At 39.0% G+C, this 18315-nt stretch overlaps 1 protein-coding gene and 1 pseudogene across 3 annotated transcripts in view; one reads left to right on the top strand and one right to left on the bottom strand.

Annotated features, from left to right (window-relative positions):
- Positions 1-6083: 6083 nt before the first annotated feature.
- On the bottom strand, positions 6084-6550 carry LOC116874791 (annotated as a pseudogene).
- Positions 6551-11084: 4534 nt separating this feature from the next.
- ARMC8 (armadillo repeat containing 8) overlaps positions 11085-18315 on the top strand; it is a 108225-nt gene continuing 100994 nt past the window's right edge. For 2 of the 3 annotated variants that reach the window (XM_032869609.1, XM_032869608.1), the window contains exon 1: positions 11085-11385. Coding sequence is in view for 2 of the 3 variants with exons in the window: in XM_032869608.1 (XP_032725499.1) it covers positions 11341-11385 (45 nt within the window). In the remaining variant the exon portion in view is untranslated. The remainder of the gene's footprint in view (positions 11386-18315) is intronic. The other variant, XM_032869610.1, reaches the window with a different exon arrangement.

Below are 18315 nucleotides of genomic sequence, written 5' to 3'. Positions count from 1 at the left end.
TTCATGGGGCACCTGGGTGGCTCAGTGGGTTAAAGCTTCTGCCTTCGGCTCGGATCATGATCCCAGAGTCCTGGGATCGAGCCCCACATCAGGCTCTCTGCTCGGCGGGGAACCTGCTTCCTCCTCTCTCTCTCTCTGCCTGCCTCTCTGCCTACTTGTGATCTCTGTCTGTCAAATAAATAAATAAAATCTTTTAAAAAAAAGAGAGAGAGATCTTTCATGATGTTTAAACTGATCAAGAGAAAAGAAAGGAATGGAAATCTAGTACTTCCAGTCTTTTTTTAATATGTTCTCCTTTGGGTTTGGGTTTTTACATATATAATAGATGCTTTTTACAGCAATGCTAAATTTAACTTTTTCCATTTGATTTTTAAAATTTTATTTAAATTCAAGTAATTAACATATAGTGTATTATTAGTTTCAGAGATATAGTTCAGTGATTCATCAGTTGCATATAACACCCAGTGCTCATTACATGAAGTGCACTCCTTAATGCCCATCACCTAGTTAACCCATTTCCCCACCCACCACCACTCCAGCAACCCTCAGTTTGTTTCCTATAATTAAGAGTCTCTTACGGTTTGTCTACCTTTCTGATTTCATCTTATTTTACTTTTCCTTCCGTTCCCCATGATCCTCTGTTTTGTTTCTTAAATTCTGCATAAGAATGAAACCATATAACTGTCTTTCTCTGATTTATTTTGCTTAGCATAATACCCTCTAGTTCCATCCACATCATTTTAATGGTAAGATTTCATTTATTTTGATGGTTGATATATATATATATATACTATATATATATACATATATATATGTATATATATATTCACATCTTCTTTATCCATGTCCATCCATGCCGATGGACATCTGGGCTCTTTCCATAGTGTGACTATTGTGCACATTGCTGCTATAAACTTTGGGGTGCATCTCCCAAAGGATCACTATGTTTGTATCCTTTGAATAAATACCTAGTAGTGCAATTGCTGGGTCATAAGGTAGCTCTATTTTCAACTTTTTGAGGAACCTCCATACCATTCTCTAGAGTGGCTATACCCACTTCCATCCCCACCAGCAGTGTGAAAGTATTCCCCTTTTCTCACACCCTTGCTAACATTTGTTTTTTCCTGACTCGTTCATTTTGGCCATTCTGACTGGTGTGAGGCGGTATCTCATTGTGGTTTTGATTTGTATTTTCCTGATGTTGAATGATGTTGAGCATTTTTTTCATGTGTCTGTTGGCCATTTGGATGTCTTCTTTGGAGAAATGTCTGTTCATGTCTTCTGTCCATTTCTTGACCAAATTACTTGTTTTTTTGGTTTTGAGTTTCCTAAGTTCTTTATAGATCTTGGATCTATAAATAGATCTATAAAAAGATCTTTATAGATCTTTATCTGATAAGACACTTGAAAATGTCTTCTCCCATTCTGTAGGCTGTCTTTTGGTTTTGTTGGCAGTTTACTGTGCAGAAGCTGTTTATCTTGATGAAGTCGCAATAGTTCATTTTTGCTTTTGTTTCCCTTGCCTTTGGAGATGTGTCTAGTAAGAATTTGCTGCATTCGAGGTCAGAGAGGTTGCTGTCTGTGTTCTCCTCTAAGGATTTTGATGGATTCCTGTCTCATATTTGGGTTTTTCATCCATTTTGAGTTTATTTTTGTGTATGGTGTTAAGAAGGTGATCCAGTTTCATTCTTCTACATGTGGCTGTCCAATTTTCCCAACGCCATTTGTTGAAGAGACTGTCTTTTTTCCATTGGATATTCTTTCCTGCTTTGTCAAAGTTTACATGACCATAGATTCATTTGATTTTTAATCTACGGGAATTGTCATTTTCTGGATCCTATTTTCTTCCATGTAAAATATTTTAATTGTTGTCTGACTTAAAGTAACAAATTAAACTTAAAGTAACAAATTAAAACTTAAGAGCCCATTTTGACATATGTAATCACTCATATAAACCCCATCCATATCAAGATATAAAGTATTTCCAGAATTCAGAAAGACTTCCTTATACTTCCTCACAAGGCCCTACACCCAAAAGAAAAGCACTATTCTAACCTCTATCAACATAGATGGGCTTTGCTTGTTTTTTTTTTTTTCTAATTCCAGTATAGTTAACATACAGTGTTATATTAGTTTCTGGTGTACAATATAGTGATTCAACAATTCCAACCATTACTCAATGCTCATCATAAGTGGACTCTTAATCCCCTTCCCCTATGTTGCTTGCTTACAAATTTCATATAAATGTCAGTATATATTATGCACTTAATTTAATGTTTGTGAATTCATCTGTAAATCTATAATATAAATAGATAAAACCATAAGATGCTGTTTCTTATTACTGTGTAGTATTCCATTATGTGAACATACCATAGTTTGTCTGTTGTTCTGCTGAAGGACAATTGGGTTGTTTCTACTTTGGGGCTATTGTGAATAAAACCACCATGCACATTCTTGTAGAAATCTTTTAGTGGACATTACGCTTATTTCCCTTGGATTATGTCCAGTAATATAATCTCTGGGTATAGAGTAGATATACGTTTAGCTTTGATAGATAGGTCCATTTCCAAAGTGTGCCAATTACACTTTCCTAAGGAATATAAAACCATTCCAATTATTCCATGTGCTCAACAACCTTGGTATTATCTGTCTATTACATTTTAGCCATTTCCTTGCATTTTGTGCAATGGTATCTCATTATGATTTCCAAATGCACGGTTTATAAGAAAATTTTAATATATCAGTCAACTTGAATTTTCTTCTTTTGTGACCAATAGGAAGCAATATCTTAATACCATAAAATTCAAAAACTAGTGGTCAAAGCAGGAAATAAAAGATGAAAATAAGAATGAAGAAGTGCATTGTGACTCAGCTCCTGATTCCAACCTACACTGCATTTCTAGAGGCCATACCAGTGAGTAAACAAACTTGAGAAGTCTCACTGACTTTCTTAAATCCAGAAAGAATCAGACTTGATAGAAACCCTCACACTCTTTCCATTCTGAATGAGGATGGGAAAAAAAATCCATGTATAAGTGGACCCACACAGTTCAAACCCATTTTGTTCAAGGGTCAATTCTATTCTATACTAATAAAAATAAATAATAGGGGGAAAGAGGGATCTTATTTACACAAGAATGCTGATTGGTAAATATGGAAGGGAAGTTGGATTAGAGATTACCATTTTATCATCATAATCATCATCATCATCGTTTCCAGCAAGTATCTTCAATTAATGCTAAAACCACTGAGTAAAACTTTAGAGAGTAATAGGATACTTGCATAGTTTCAATGTATCTGTTATTTGAAACTACTTATATAGTCTCAAAGTATCTTTTCAAAAGATACTTATTATAACACAAAAATTAGAATTTTACACTAGAGAAACCTAGTAGATACTACTTTAACAGAATGATCAAAGTTAACCTTATTAGGAGTGAACAAATCTTCATCACATGTTCCTGATATGTTATATGTTATTTCTGTGGTAGTCCTACCAAAAATCCATAACTCAAATCTAATCCTGAAAAATAGATGAGACAGCGGCACCTGGGTGGCTCAGTGGGTTAAAGCCTCTGCCTTCGTCTCAGGTCATGATCCCAGGGTCCTGGGATTGAGCCCCGCATCAGGCTCTCTGCTCCGCAGGGAGCCTGTTTCCCCCCACCCCCACCCAACCTCTGCCTGCCTCTCTGCCTACTTGTGATCTCTGTCTGTCAAATATAAATAAATAAATAAATAAAAATTTAAAAAAAATAGATGAGACAAACAGATTGAGAATGACAACTGAAAAATAACTGGTTTATCTTTCTTAAAAATATGCTCATAAAAGAAGGGACAAACTGAGAAAGATTAAAAATTGAAGAAGACAGAAGTTTCATGAATATAGAATTAGGGCAGTTGGCCAAATGTGAATAAGGTCTGTAAATTCGATAACATTGTGTCAGGGTTAATGTCCTGGTTTTGTTAATTTTACTGTGGTTACATAAGGGAATTCCTTGTTTTTAGGAAACTTATTGCATATGCAATATGGAAGTTTCCTAAAACAAGAAACATATATATATATATATACACATATATATATAATATATACATACATATATGTATATATAATACATTTAGGGATAAAGGAGCATCATTCTGCCACTTACTCTCATATACGTAATACTTATTATATGCGACAGATACATAATTTATATATATAATGTATCATAGATATATAAAATACTCCCTGTGTGTGTGTGTGTGTGTGTGTGTGTGTGTGTTTAGTTTCTGCCCATGTAGTGCAGGGGCTAGAACTAAGAAACTACATTTCTTAGACTCACTTGCCAGCTAAGGTCCAGATTTGGTTTTGCAAATAGAAACACTTGAGTGAAATTAGAAAGGAAAAGACAGGTGAAAGCTCTTTCTGTCCTTCTGGTGAACTTCCTACTGTTCCTGATCTCAAGTAAGATATGTTCCCCCACGACTACTTCATCTGCATCTTTAGCTCTTTCAAAAATGTTGTGATCTTTTTTGCTTGAAATACCTAGAATGGGGGAGTGCCTATGTGGCTCAGTCCTTAACCATCTGCCTTCAGCTCAGGTCATGATCAGGTCCTGGGATCAAGCGATGCGTCAAGCCCTGCGCCGAGTCGTACATTGGGCTCCCTGCTTGGAGGGAAGCCTGCTTCTCTCTCTCCCACTCCCCCTGCTTCTGTTCCCTCTCTCCTGCTTCTGTTCCCTCTCTCTGTGTGTCTCTCTCTCCCTCAAATAAATAAAACCCTTTTTAAAAAAATACCTAGAATGGGTTCTGTTTTCTAATACGTTATACCAGGCAAGGTGTCATTCAAGTAGAAGTCAACAAGCAGATGTTTTCAGCCATAAAAGAACTCCAAGGAAACAATACCCAAAGGCACTTTTTGATGAAAAAAAAAAATGACTTGACATTGAAATACAGCCAAATAAGAGTTGAGTAAAAATAAAGAACACAGGAAGAAATAACCTATTTAAAAGACGGATGATTAAAAATAGAGCAGTATGATGGGATAGGAAATAAATGCTGAAATAGGGAGTAGGTATTTCATGAGTACAGCGTGGTTCTAGAAGACCATGTTGATAAGGTGACATTGAGCAGAAACCTTCATGAAGTAAGGGAGTGAGCTATGGAGATATTTGAGCAATAAATTTTCAAGTCTGTTTTTAAATAAAATGTGACACACCTCAAGAAAAAAAATCCATCCTAGCTATCTGCATCTTATCATTGAACTAGTGATTTTGGCACCTGCCACCACCTGATGGCAGCACACTCTCGAGGAAAACTAATAGAGCAAGTGTGGTGGTAAAACTAAATTAAAGAGAGGCAAACATCACAAAAGAATAAAAGTGCTATGTTGTTTCTGGCCTCTGAATCTTAAACTTAGACATTTCATTGCACTTTCTGATTTCACTACAAAGATAAAAAATACAAACAAACCTCAGTACCTCTTGGTTACAAGTTTGGTAATTTCCAGATTCCATTCCTGCATTGTAAATAGTGAACAGATTGGCTTTACTTTATCTAACTTGTTACCTTCATGTCTTCGTTTTCAAATCCATCTGCCTAATGTGGTCCCCATTGTTCGGTGCAGAGGTATCTTTTTATTACCCAGGCAATCCAGAAAATGGTATAGCGACCTGAAGACCTGCTGCTTTTACAGTACCTCTCTTCTTATAAATAATTGGAACTCTTGTTCTAGCATTGATTTTAAAGGATCTGTCAGTGTTTCCACACCTAAATACAGTGAAGTGGTACATTAATTGTTCAGTTAGATGAATGTTTATGGACAAGCCAAGCTCTGTGTGAAATATAACCCAGGACTTTGCCTGTTATGTTCCTCTTGACACTTCAGGTCAGAGCTTGGGGACCACTTCCACGGAAAGGACTTCAGTCCTGGTGACATTTCCCTCCTAGAGGCTGCCTTAGGACCGTACCCTTTCACTATTTGACTACATTCTAATGACTCCTTTTTGGGTTTTAGCTTTTTTTTTTTTTCGGATAATGTTTTATTAAATAACTGATCTGTATTATTGCTGAGGCCACTATGTGCAGACAAAAGAGAGGGAGTTTTATTTCCTGGTCTCTTCCTTCTTGGACAGAGTCTTGATGATTCCTCCTTCCTGGTCTGGAGCCACTCTTCATGGTGCTTGGGAGCCTCCTTGGTCTTAGATCTGTCAGTCTCAACCTTGTCAACCAGAAGCATCAAACTGCGAGCCTTGTCTGCCTTCAGCTTGTGGATGTGTTCCACGAGAATCTGCATGTTTTTGAACATGTTACCCTTCACTCTCAGGGACAGGCTGCGTGATACATGTGGCAGTCAATCTTCTTAGATTCATGGTATCTTCTGAGCAGCCGGTGCAGAATACTCACCCTCCTCATGCAGGTTACCTTCTCAGGCATTTGAGCATTGGCAGGACCTTTTTTCTTACCAATGCCCATTGGTCTCATTGGTGTCCAACCAGATGTTCTTTTTGCCATAGAGGAGGGCACCAGAGGCAAGCCTCTTCTGAGGCCTGAGCATACTCATGGTTGTGGCTGCAGCACCTAAAGGAAAAGTCTTGTGACTTATTTTCTTGTCTCTCCTTACCTTGTGCCTGAGCCTGAAAGTTCTGTGAGAACCAGAAATGTATCTATCTTGTTCATAGTTGTATTACCCACTCCTGGGCATGGTACCTGGCACATAGTAGGTACCCAGTGCATACATTTTGTTGAAAGAATACATTTTCAGCATCCTTGGTCCTCTTTTTAAAAATTATTCTCTAAATGAGTTCCTTTTTCATTATTAAAGAAAAAAATTTCTTAATTCACAGCTACTCATTTTTTTTAATACTTAAATTCTTCACTGTGTATTTCCTGAGCAAAAGGACATTCTTTTCATAAAAAGAGTAGTTACCAAACTCAGGACAATAGCAAAGATTAGCAATCACCTACAGATTTTGATAAAATTTTCCAACTTTCCCATTGGTGACCTTTGTAAGCAAGAGGAGAAAATGCTTTTTCCCTTTTTCAGGATTCAGTCCCAGATCACAACTTGCATTTGGTTGTCATGTCACTTTAGTGTCCTTTAATCTAGAACAATTCTTCAGCTTTTCTTTGTCTTTCATGACAATTTTAAGGGATGTAGGTGTGTTGTTTTGTAGAATCTCCTTCAGTTAGGGTTTGTCGGATGTTTCCTCTGATTACACTTGTGCATTTTCAGCAGGAATCCCATGAAAGTGATGTTGTATCCTTATCAGTGCATTGTATCATGGTGTCTAATTATCCCATTAGCAGTGATATTAACTGCAATCACTTGAATAAACTGGTGTCTATCAAGTTTCTCTATCATTAGTCACTTGGAGGAAGATACTTTGAGACTGGATAAATATCTTGTTTTCATTAAATTTTCACCAATTAGCTTAAGCATCTATTGATGATGATTCAAAAAATTACAGCTTACATGGTTGTCACGTGGTGGCTTTCAAATTCCATCATTTCTTCCATATTTGTAAGTTAGAATTCCATCGTAATTTGGTTATAAAAAGAACATTTTTGGGGCGCCTGGGTGGCTCAGTGGGTTAAGCCTCTGCCTTTGGCTCAGGTTATGGTGTCAGGGTCCTGGGATTGAGCCACGCATTGGGAATCTCTGCTCAGTGGGGAGTCTGCTTCCCATTCCCCCTCTACCTGCCTTTCTGCCTACTTGTGGTCTCTCTCTGTTAAATAAATATATAAAATCTTTTTTTTAAATTTTCTATATTTTTACTGTAATTTTTAATAAAAGACTTTTTCAACATCTTACTGCTTTATGCACATGCATATTTTACACCCTTCAAACACCTGATGAATTACTGATGCACTGTTTCCCAACGCGAAGCCCTTGTAAATTTTGCTTAATTAGCTGTTTGCTTAGGTGAGTGCTTCGTTGTCCTGTGTAGGATAGGCCTATCATGTCCCAGGAGACTGTGAGGGCTCTGATAAGGATTTTGAAATATAGAAGCCTATGCCCAAATTGATTCAGCCTCTTATTCATACCCTGAGAAATCTTAAATACATTGTTGAACCTCTGAGTCTCACTTTTATTCCTGTCTGCTTGAAATTGGAAACCATTTCTATATACTACTTTGAATCCCTAGTATAATATGGGCACAAGTAAACCCACAGTTAGTGACTGTTAAATTGAACTATAATCTCTTCTGCACCACCATTAGTGCATTTTCTCTTTTTGTTCTAGTTAAAGACTCTCTGTTGTCAAATCTTGTTAAAGTTTCTCCTAAAGTCCTTTTGAGGCCCTTCCGTTTTTGGTTTACATCTATCTTTCTATACTTTATGCTTTCCTCTTTTTGCATAGGTATGTTTCTACTTTCAAAAATTCAGCTTTCTCTATCCTGGGAATTGCACTTAGATATTTACAAATGTTTTTCAGATTTCTGTCCAGCTACTTACTTTTTATTTTGTATTTCTATCTTGCCATATTAAATTCACACTTTGTTGTCATTTTTTCAGAAATTAATATTGCTCGGGGTGATTGGGTGGCTCAGTTGGTTAAGCGTCTGCTTTCGGATCAGGTATCCCAGGATGGAGCGCCTGGATCAGGCTCTCTGCTCATTCCTGTGGAGATGCTGCGTTAGTGGCAAAAACATGATGCATAAAAACATGGGGAAGGAGTCACTTAACTTATACGTGGGGAAGGGGTTTCCTAGAAGATGTATTGCTTGAGCTAATAGATGAAGCATGGATAAATACAGCTATCACAACTCTGTATCATATAAATATCAGCTGAAAATTCAAGTGATACTTTTGTATCCTCTGTTCAAAGGTTATGCTCTGCTCTCTTATGATAAACAGTATATGACATGATTCTAGGCAATGAATGGACATTTAAACTTTTTTGTAGTTATTACATAAATATGTACTAGAATAAAAATAAGGAGCACAGTGGTGCCTGGGTGGCTTGGGTTGAAGCCTCTACCTCCAGCTCAGGTCATGATCCCAAAGTCCTGGGATCGAGCAGGGAGCCTGCTTCCCTTCCTCTCTCTCCGCCTGCCTCTTTGCCTGCTTGTGATCTCTGTCAAATAAATAAATAAAATCTTTAAAAAAATAAGGAGCACAAAAAACTTGATTTTATAGACTATTGTGGTTTAGGATAAAGATAAAACTATTTAATGAATTGAAACTAACCTTAAAGAAAAATATTGAGTGAATAATAACACCTGGGTGCAGACTGACAAAGATTGCATGGGTGGTATGCAGATTATTGAAGTTTGGGAAATACTGCAGAAGGAAAAATCTGAAAATGAAATTCTTGCTTTCCAGAAACTCAACAGATGTTTGGGAACACAAAGCCATGAGCAAGGATGATTAAGGTTACAATAAATTTGGAAACCAAGTACAAGTTTACCCCATTATCCAAAATTAGAGAGCTCTTTTAAAACTTTCTAAATCAAGGGACACCTGGGTGGCTCAGTTGGTTAAGCAGCTGCCTTTGGCTCAGGTCATGATCCCAGTGTCCTGGGATCGAGTCCCACATTGGGCTCCTTGCTTGGCAGGGAGCCTGCTTCTCCCTCTGCCTCTGCCTGCTACTCTGTCTGCCTGTGCTCACTCTTGCTCCTCTCTCTCTGACAAATAAATAAATAAAATCTTAAAAACAAACAAACAAAAAATAAACCCAAACAAAAAACTTTCTAACTCAAAATGGCATGAAGTGAAGAAGCAATTATCATTACTTTATATGGAAACATTTTTGAGCATTTCCAGCCCTTAGACATTTCTGATACTTTAGGACATATCTTGCTAAGAGATACACAAAATAAGTGGAGATAAGGCACAGATGTGCACAGACAAGCTATGGGTGGCTTAATACTGAGATGCTGAATGTAGTTCTTGGGGAAGGAGCTTGGGGATGTCACTCTCCCCTGCTGCCTGGGGTTGAGAGCTGCTTTTAACAAGACTCACTGCAAAACAAACTCTAACTGCTATTTTATTTACTACCTTTTTTCATAAAAGCAAAAATTCTCTTTGGATTTCTTTGGTTAGCAAAAACAGGTTCTAATGTAGGGCTTTTCTAAAAGCAAAGTGGCTTAAGGGGAACTTTCTAAAAGAGGGGGATACTGAAACAGGAAGATGATAGGTAAGCAGTAAGGAGCAAAGTGAAAAAGCTAGAGTCTACAAGATCAGTTGGAAGGCTATTGCTCTAGTCCACAGGAGAGGTAGTAACAGCTTGAATTAAGGAGTGGCTATAAAATGGAAGAAGTAAAAAAGACAATGTACTCATTGCAACCATTCTATGAAAACTTACTGGTTATAGGCAGCAGGCAGGTGAAACCTGTCCAGCCAAGTCCAGGACAGCTTTGTACACAAACACACACACATACATTCGGAGTGGGAAAGCTGGATTAATCAATCAGAAAAATTAATTAGAAGCATGTTTTTATTTGGCTTCAGTTACCAGAGCACTTTAGTGTTAATTCTTCAGATATTTGCTCCACCTCCCCCCACCTTTTTTCTGTTTGACTCATAGGCTGGGGAAATACACATATATAACGCCTTCTACATTCCAGGCAGAGAGCTTTAGTTCTCCGTTCTCATAACTCTTATTTTATAGAAATAGAAAGAGCTTTAGTTCTCCGTTCTCATAACTCTTATTTTATAGAAGAGAAAGCTGAAGCATAAGCAGGTTAAGTAATTTACTGGAGGTAATGCAGCTAATAAGGGAAGTAGTAAAGATTAAGTGCGGGCGTTCTGGTTCTAGCGTATCTATTCTTAGCACTACACCAGAATAAATGGGTATGGCAGATTATGCTGAAGACCTGATTCTGAGACCACAGTCCCTCCGTCTGTAAAATGGCGATAATAACAACGTTAGGAGTCTGGTGCAAAGGAGTGAGATAATGAATACAAATGTGAACTTCAAATTACGTGTGTGACCCCACATACGAGCTTTTCATAATACTAATACGTGAGCTCCAGCATTGTAACGAATCAACTGGTGAAGTTCGCAGCGCCAGAGCGAGACCCCGCCCCCGTGGCTCCGCCCACCGCGAGCGGCAGGTGGGGCTCGCAGACCTTCTTTGCGCATGCGGAAACTGCTGCCCGCTCCCACCTCTAGCCCAGGCCGAGAGTAGCTGCCGTTTCTGAGAGGACGATTCGTGAGGAGGCCCTTGGCGCGGTTTTCCTTTCCTCTCCCTTCTGCGGGGCCTGGCCGTGCTTCACCTGTGCCTAGAGCGTGGCCTGGTCTCGTCTACTTGCCTGACTTTCTGCAGACGGCGCCTTTCGTTGGCCCAATAGTTCCTTGTCGAAAGTGCCGGCCCCCGCGCCGGCACCGGCCGTAGCCCGGTGGGAAGGCTCAAGATGGCGTGCCTGTTGGAGACCCCAATCCGCATGAGCGTCCTCTCGGTGAGTGACCGCCGCAGCTGCCCGCCGGCTCGAGAGCTCGGGCTGCCCCGCAGCATTCACCCCAAACGCGGAGTGCCTCCTGGACACCACCCCTTGGGGTGGCTTCCGGATCAGCTTTGGGCCATGGAGAGAGGGTGGGCAGGAGGAATAGACGGGACCCCGACCGAGCCAGAAACGTCTCCCAACTCCAGAAGCTCCCACCGGTACCGTTTCTCGGGTGGCCTCTGGCGGACAGGGTGGTTGGGCGTACGGGCAGCTGGCCCGGTGGCTCGGCTTGGGCTTTGCCAGGTGCTTCACTGAACCTTCCTCTCGGCGTTGCTGCTTCTCCGGGCCGAGCGCTCTGCCCTGTGAGGTGCCGGGCTTGCCACTGGCCTGGGAAAGAGCGCCCATTCAGCGCCCCGCGGCTTTGGCTAGGAGAGGTGCAGGCACTTTGGGCCCCCACAGCCTGAGAAGGTCAGGGCAGGTCTGTGGCTTCTGTCGCGTCCCGGCACGGGCTAGAACTGCTTGCTTCTGGGCAACGGAGATTTCATGTCAGCTGCAGCATATTTTAGTGTATGTAGCTATTTAAGCCCCTTTTCTCCTCTCTGCTTTGGAAGTTGCTGCTCGGAGTCTAAAGGAACCTGTGCCTGGCATAACTTTTTCCTTTAAGGGGAGTCAAGCGCTGGGGGAAAAACTCAATTTTCCTATTATAGAAAGAGGGTATGTATTGACCCGTCAGGGAGTAACACCTAGTTTTTTGGGTTTTTTTTTTTTTTAAGTTAAAATAAAAATCCAAAATACAACTTTTACTTTACACTGTGTAGCTCTTAAGAACCCGGACCCAGAGTGAAAGTTACTGAGGGATAACTTCAAAGGGTTTTACAACAATTTAGAGCTGTCCAACCAGAGAATAGTCACTTTACCAATGGTCCATTTGCTGTTGCTGGAAATAGGCAAAGACTAATTGGCCATTTTTTAGACTTGTGGAAACTGCCCGATACTGAGAGGGTGGTTGGATTACAGTTTACTTGACTTGTCAGGTTCCTAAAATCTGTGATTCCAGCCGGTTTCTCTTCTCTTCCCGGACTTTTGTCACAGAGACTCTCACCTATCTGGAAGCACTTAGGACGTTTGCTATGATTCAGGGTTAGAACACTGGAATACTGTAGCCTAGATAATTTAAGGGGGTGGGGGCTGTCATCCAATTTGTCTCCTGATCGATTTTAGCAGTCCTTTTCCTTATTTTATACACTTTGGGGAAACAGTGTTCATCTAAGTATTGAATCAGGTTAACCTTTTATTCTACTTCTGTAATATTTTGTGGGCAAGCAGGTAAATGACTTTTCCCTCACTATGTTTTTTTAAGAAGTATGCCTCTCAACTGTCCTCAAGTCCCTTTAATTATCTTGTTTATCCTTCATTTCACCTGAAGCTTCTTTTTTTGTACATTGTCAACTTGTATCAGGCTTACAATTGAAAATTTTCATTTGTTTCACTCCCTTAGTAAATAATGTTTCCTGTTTAATTTTATGCAGAAGCTTCTAGTGGGGATTTGCTTTAGTTCTAATCTCATTGGGGGCTTAAGTATTTTTCACAGTCCCGAAGTCTTGTCTGTCAATTCATCAATTATAGAGCTTTAGGAAATCAGACATTGCTATGGCACTGCCTTTTGAAATCCAGAGTGCAGGTAGAACAGGAAATTTTAATTGAAAATTACCTTGAAAATAATTGATTCCTTTAATAGGCTACTTACTGTGCACCAGTTACATACAACACTGTTTAATGTTTACTTTTGGGGAATGTGAGGATGAGGTAAGATGTGCCCTCAGGGATCTCACAGTGTGAATGAGTCCACCGCATGATAAGCATCATTCAAGCAAGGGGCAAGTCGTATGGCTTTAAAGGTTTCATTCAAGGCCCTTTATACCTTCTCCCCTATGAGAAATCTCATTCAGTCTTAAACCTTAATTGTGACCAACTCACATATTACATTGCCAACCTTGACTTTTTTCCCCGCGTAGTCTCATATCTTTAATTTCGTGGATGTTACCTGAGACTTGTAACAAAGCACATTCCCTTCTCCTAAGAGGACTTAACTATGATTTTCCATTTCTGTTAATAGTACTGGTTTTCATTGATTACTCACTGTTAAACCTCTTGGATCATCTTTGGTCCTTCTCCCTTTCATGCCCCTGTATTTAATCAGTCCTTAAGTTATATTGGTTCTTAGTATTTCACACATGTGGCTGTTCCCATGGCAGCCTCTCATCATTTTGTGCCTTCATTACCACAGTGTCATCGGAATTATTTTTACCACTTCTTATGTCTTACCCTCTCAGTTCGGGTCCATTCTCCTTAGTAATTTTCCTATAGAAAACATTGGACACGCTACTTTCCTGCTTCAGTTCTTTAGTGGGTTCCTGTTGCCAAAAGGTTGATAATCATGTTCAACTTTGGATATAAGATTCTTTATCCTCTGCATGAGCCTTCTATTCCATATAAACTGGCTTTCTCCAAGTGAAGTGATCTCAGGTTCTTCTAAACCCAGTAACTCTTACTGTCTGCCTGCTCATTTGTACATAAGAATTATAGCTTTGTATGGATTCATTCATCTAATATATTTTGAACTTCTCGGTCATTTGCCAGGCATGACACTGGGTTGGGAATACCATGGTGAGCTGCACAGACCTGTCTTTGCCCTTTTAGCCTAATGGGGAAAATAGATATCAAACCATTACACAGTTCTTTAGTTGTGAATAGTGATTAGTGTTATGAATGAAAAATATAGGGTGCTGTATGAGCACGTAGTAGGGGAACTAATTTAATGTAGAGGGCAATGAGGGGAGCTAGGGAGGATTTCCATGAAGAAGGGACAATGAACTGAGAGAGATCAAGGATGGTTAAGAACTAACTAGAAAAACAGAAGTGTGTTCCATGCAAAGGGAACTGCTTTTGCAGAGGCCCTGAGACCTTTAATAATTGTTCTATCTTCTTAGTAAATTAATTTACTTAGTAAATTAATTTAAATTAATTAAATCAAGTAAGTACTTGACTTTTTCTTAACCCCACTGCTATTTATAGCACTATGTCTTGCATATACTAGATAGTCAGTAAATGTTTGGTTAAACTATTTATTTTGGGGAGTTGAACAAACTCTCCAGCTATCTTTCTAGACTGCACCATGATCATCCCTATCCATCTTTGGTTTGCACTTTGGTTTTATTACCCTTTTCAACAAATGTATAAATTCTCTCATGTTTCCCAAACTCTTGAGTGATTTCACAGTGATTGGATTGTTTAAAACTTTTTATTCTGAAATAATTATAGATTCATGGGAGGTTGCAAGATAATACAGAAAGATCCCTGTGTACACATCACCCAGTTTCCCCCTGTTGGTTACATTTTATGTAACTATAGTACAGTACCAAAACCAGGAAGTTGATAATGGTATATGTATAGTTCTGTATCATTTTATCATGAATATAGTGTAGCCATCACCACAGTCAAGATACAGAATTAGTCTGTCACCAAAAAATCTCCCTTATGCTACCTCTTTATAGTCAAACCTACCAACCCCCTGCCTCTAACCCCTGGTGACCACTAATTCCATCTCTGAAAATTTTTCATGTTTTATAATGTTACAAAAATACAGTATGTGACCTTTTGAGATTGGTTTTGTCATTCAACGTAATGCCCTTGGGATCCATCCAAGTTGTGTGTATCAATAGTTTGTTCTTTTTTACTGCTAAGTAGTATTCTGTGGAATGGATGTCACATTTTAGCTATCAACCTAGGAGACATTTTGGTTATTTCCAGTTTTGGGCTGTTCTAACCTGCAGTGAATAATCAGGTGCAGGTTTTTGTGTGAAGGTAACTTTTCATATCTCTGAGATTAATGCCCTGGAGTGTTAATTGCTAGGTTGTGTGGTAAACGTATGTTTAGTTCTTAAAGAAACTGACACTTTTCTGGAGTGGATGTACCATTTTACATTTCCATCAGTAATGTATGAGAGATCCAATTTCTCTGTACCCTCGCTAGCATTTGGTATAGTCATTATTTTTTATTTTAGCTGTTTTAAATAGATGTGTAATGATAACTCATCATGGTCTTAATTTGCATTTCTTTAATGATAAGTAGTGTCAAAAATATTTTCATTACTTGCCATCCATATTTTATTGGATATAAAGAAATATTTTAGTGAAGTATTTCTTCATATCCTTTTGCCCACTTCCTAATTGGGCTGTTTGTTTTTTGACTGTTGAGTTTTGAAAGCTCTTAGATTCTAGGTATGAGTCCTTTGTCAGATAAGTGCTTTGCAAATATTTTCTCCTAAATCCGTAGCTTATGTTTTCATCCTTTCAACTATAGGTTAAAAAAATGAACTTTGAGGGCTCCTGGGTAGCTCAGTTGGTTAAGTGACTGCCTTCGGCTCAGGTCAAGATCCTGGAGTTGGCGGGATCAGGTTCTCCATAGGGCTCCCTGCTCAGCAGGGATTCTGCTTTTCCCTCTCATTCTCCCCCACCAATGCACACCCTCTCTCTCTTTCAAATAAATAAAATCTTAAAAAAAAAATGAACTTTGATCTCAACTTCATACCTTATGCAAAAATTAATTTAAAATGGATCATAGACTTAATTACAAAGCATAAAATGAAACTTTAAGAATAAACAACAGAAAATCTGTAGAATCTTGGACTTGATGAAGAAGTCTCAGACATAACTCCAAAACCATGATGTATTTAAGAACTTTTTTTAGTTAAAAATTAATAATTGGATTTAACAAAAATGAAAATTTATCTGTGTGAATGACTCTTAAGAGGATGATTGCATTTTACTTTGGTCACTTCTAATGATTTGAGAGAGGCAAGGTAATAAAATTTTATTGAATAACATTGTAGGCTGGTATAGACAACTAAGGCATCTATTAATTTTAATTGTCTCCTTTACAGTGTTACCTAGTGCCATCATGTCTTTTTGACAAGCAGCTAGTAGAACTGTGCAGGGTATTCCAAGTCTGAGTATTCCTTGATTTTCTTCTGTTCTTGATAATTATAAGCGTTTGTTGGCCTTAAGCTGCGTATTGATTTGCTCTCTTAGTGGACATCTGACAACAGGAAAAATTTTTATGTGATGCTAAGGCCAACTATACTATAAGCATGAATTTGACCTCTCTTGGTTTTTAGTAATAAATGCAAAATAAAATTTGGTCAGCACATTTTAAAGTTTGCCATTAATTCATTCCACAAGCGCCAGGAACCTCAGTTATGTTAGGAGGTATTCCTAATAGGGATTTAACAGTATGAACTTCCAAATCTTTACTTGCAATGTATGAGGAATGGGAAATGCTCATTGTCTTTGTCCAGGCATTGTGTTGTCTCTTTAAGGGAAGATTGCTGCCTGGAATTCAGACACTGAGTGCTCAAGAAGCTTTTTAAGCGTGGGGCACCTGAGTGGCTCAGTTGATCAAGTGTCTGCCTTCAGCTCAGGTCACGATCCCAGGGTCCTGGGATTGGACCCCACATCTGGGACCCTGCTCACTGGGAAACGTGCTTCTCCCTCTCCCCACCCCCTGCTCGTGCTCTCTCTCTCTCTCGCTCTCTCTCTCAAATAAATAAATAAAATCTTTTTTAAAAAGTGGGGTTTTTGTTTGTTTGTCTGTTTGTTTGTTTTTTAGCTTTACCAAGAGTTAGAAACAGCATAGGGTCTTTCTATTTCATTTGGACGTCTATCTCCTGTCTCCTCCTATTCTCTTTAAGACTTTCAAAATAGTGCCAGCAGCCAGGAAATTCAGTGGTTTTGACTTGTATCTTTTTCATTTTTGATTTGGCAATTGCTTTGCAGTGCCATCTGTCATGTTGGCTTCTGAGTAAAGATATGGAGTGATTGACAAAGAACCAATTTCTGTTGCCTTCTGGAAACCAAGAACAGCTGCCTTCACTGAACAGTGGTGCTATGATCCTTGGGACTATTTAGATAAGAATGAAACTTATTCCAAATAGGAGCCATTTTGCAGAAACAGCCCCCCACTTGTCACTTTGATAAGGGAAAACTGGCCTTTTTCTATAAAATCAGAAGAATAATGAGTTAGTTACATTCTCCAGTATGTTCATAGTACAGTTATTGGAGGAGGGGGAATGATAAGAGAGTTTTATGCTTGCCTCATGAAAATGAAAAGTTGTCCAGAGGGAAGAGTTTCTAGCTTACAGGATCTATTCATATTTGGTGGTCTTTAGGACCTGCAAAATTATTATAGAATGCGAGATTCTTTCTCTTCAGGAGTGTTTTAAGGGCTCCTGGGTGGCTCAGTTGGTTAGGTGGCTGCCTTCAGTTGAGGTCATGGTCTTGTGGTCCTGGGATCAAGCCCCACATTGGGCTCCCTGCCCGCAGAGAACCTGCTTCTCCCTCTCCTCCCTGCTCATGCTTTCTTTCACTGCCTTTCTCTCAAATAAATAAAAAAAAAAATTTTTTTTTTTAAAAGTGTTTTAAGTGTTTTTTAAAAAGTGTTTTAAGAATTTATTAGGCTTTCAGAAAGTTATAGGTGGTCACTGATCGAATAAGGAAAAGAGTCATGATCATAATCAAATATGACTGACAGGATTTTTACTTTTACATCTAGGTGGTATCATCTACTGAGGTTTAGGAGAGGAACATGTTAGGGAAGTAAGGAGGAAAAGTAAGTTTCATTTTAGACATGCTGAGTTTGCTGTGTGTTGTGGACATTCCTTTAGAGGTGTCAAATAGGCAGTTCGATATTCTGGAGTGTTTTTCATACCACCAAGCAATTCTCTAATTCTCTCTGGACCCCATTTGGGTGTTGTAGAATTTAACTAAATTCTAACATGTCTGCCTGAAGATAGAGTCAGATCCCATAGGTAAAGGGATCAGTCCTACAAGACTGCCCTTCTTCAGGCACTAGTTGCAAGTCCAGGTTATTCTTCTGTGCCTCTGACC

This window comes from Lontra canadensis, unplaced genomic scaffold, assembly GCF_010015895.1.
Source record: "Lontra canadensis isolate GAN:19392208 unplaced genomic scaffold, GSC_riverotter_1.0 scaffold38, whole genome shotgun sequence".
In the NCBI taxonomy this organism is placed as follows: domain Eukaryota; kingdom Metazoa; phylum Chordata; class Mammalia; order Carnivora; family Mustelidae; genus Lontra; species Lontra canadensis.
Note: the sequence above shows the minus strand (reverse complement) of the source record. Positions and strands in the feature narration are given on the sequence as shown.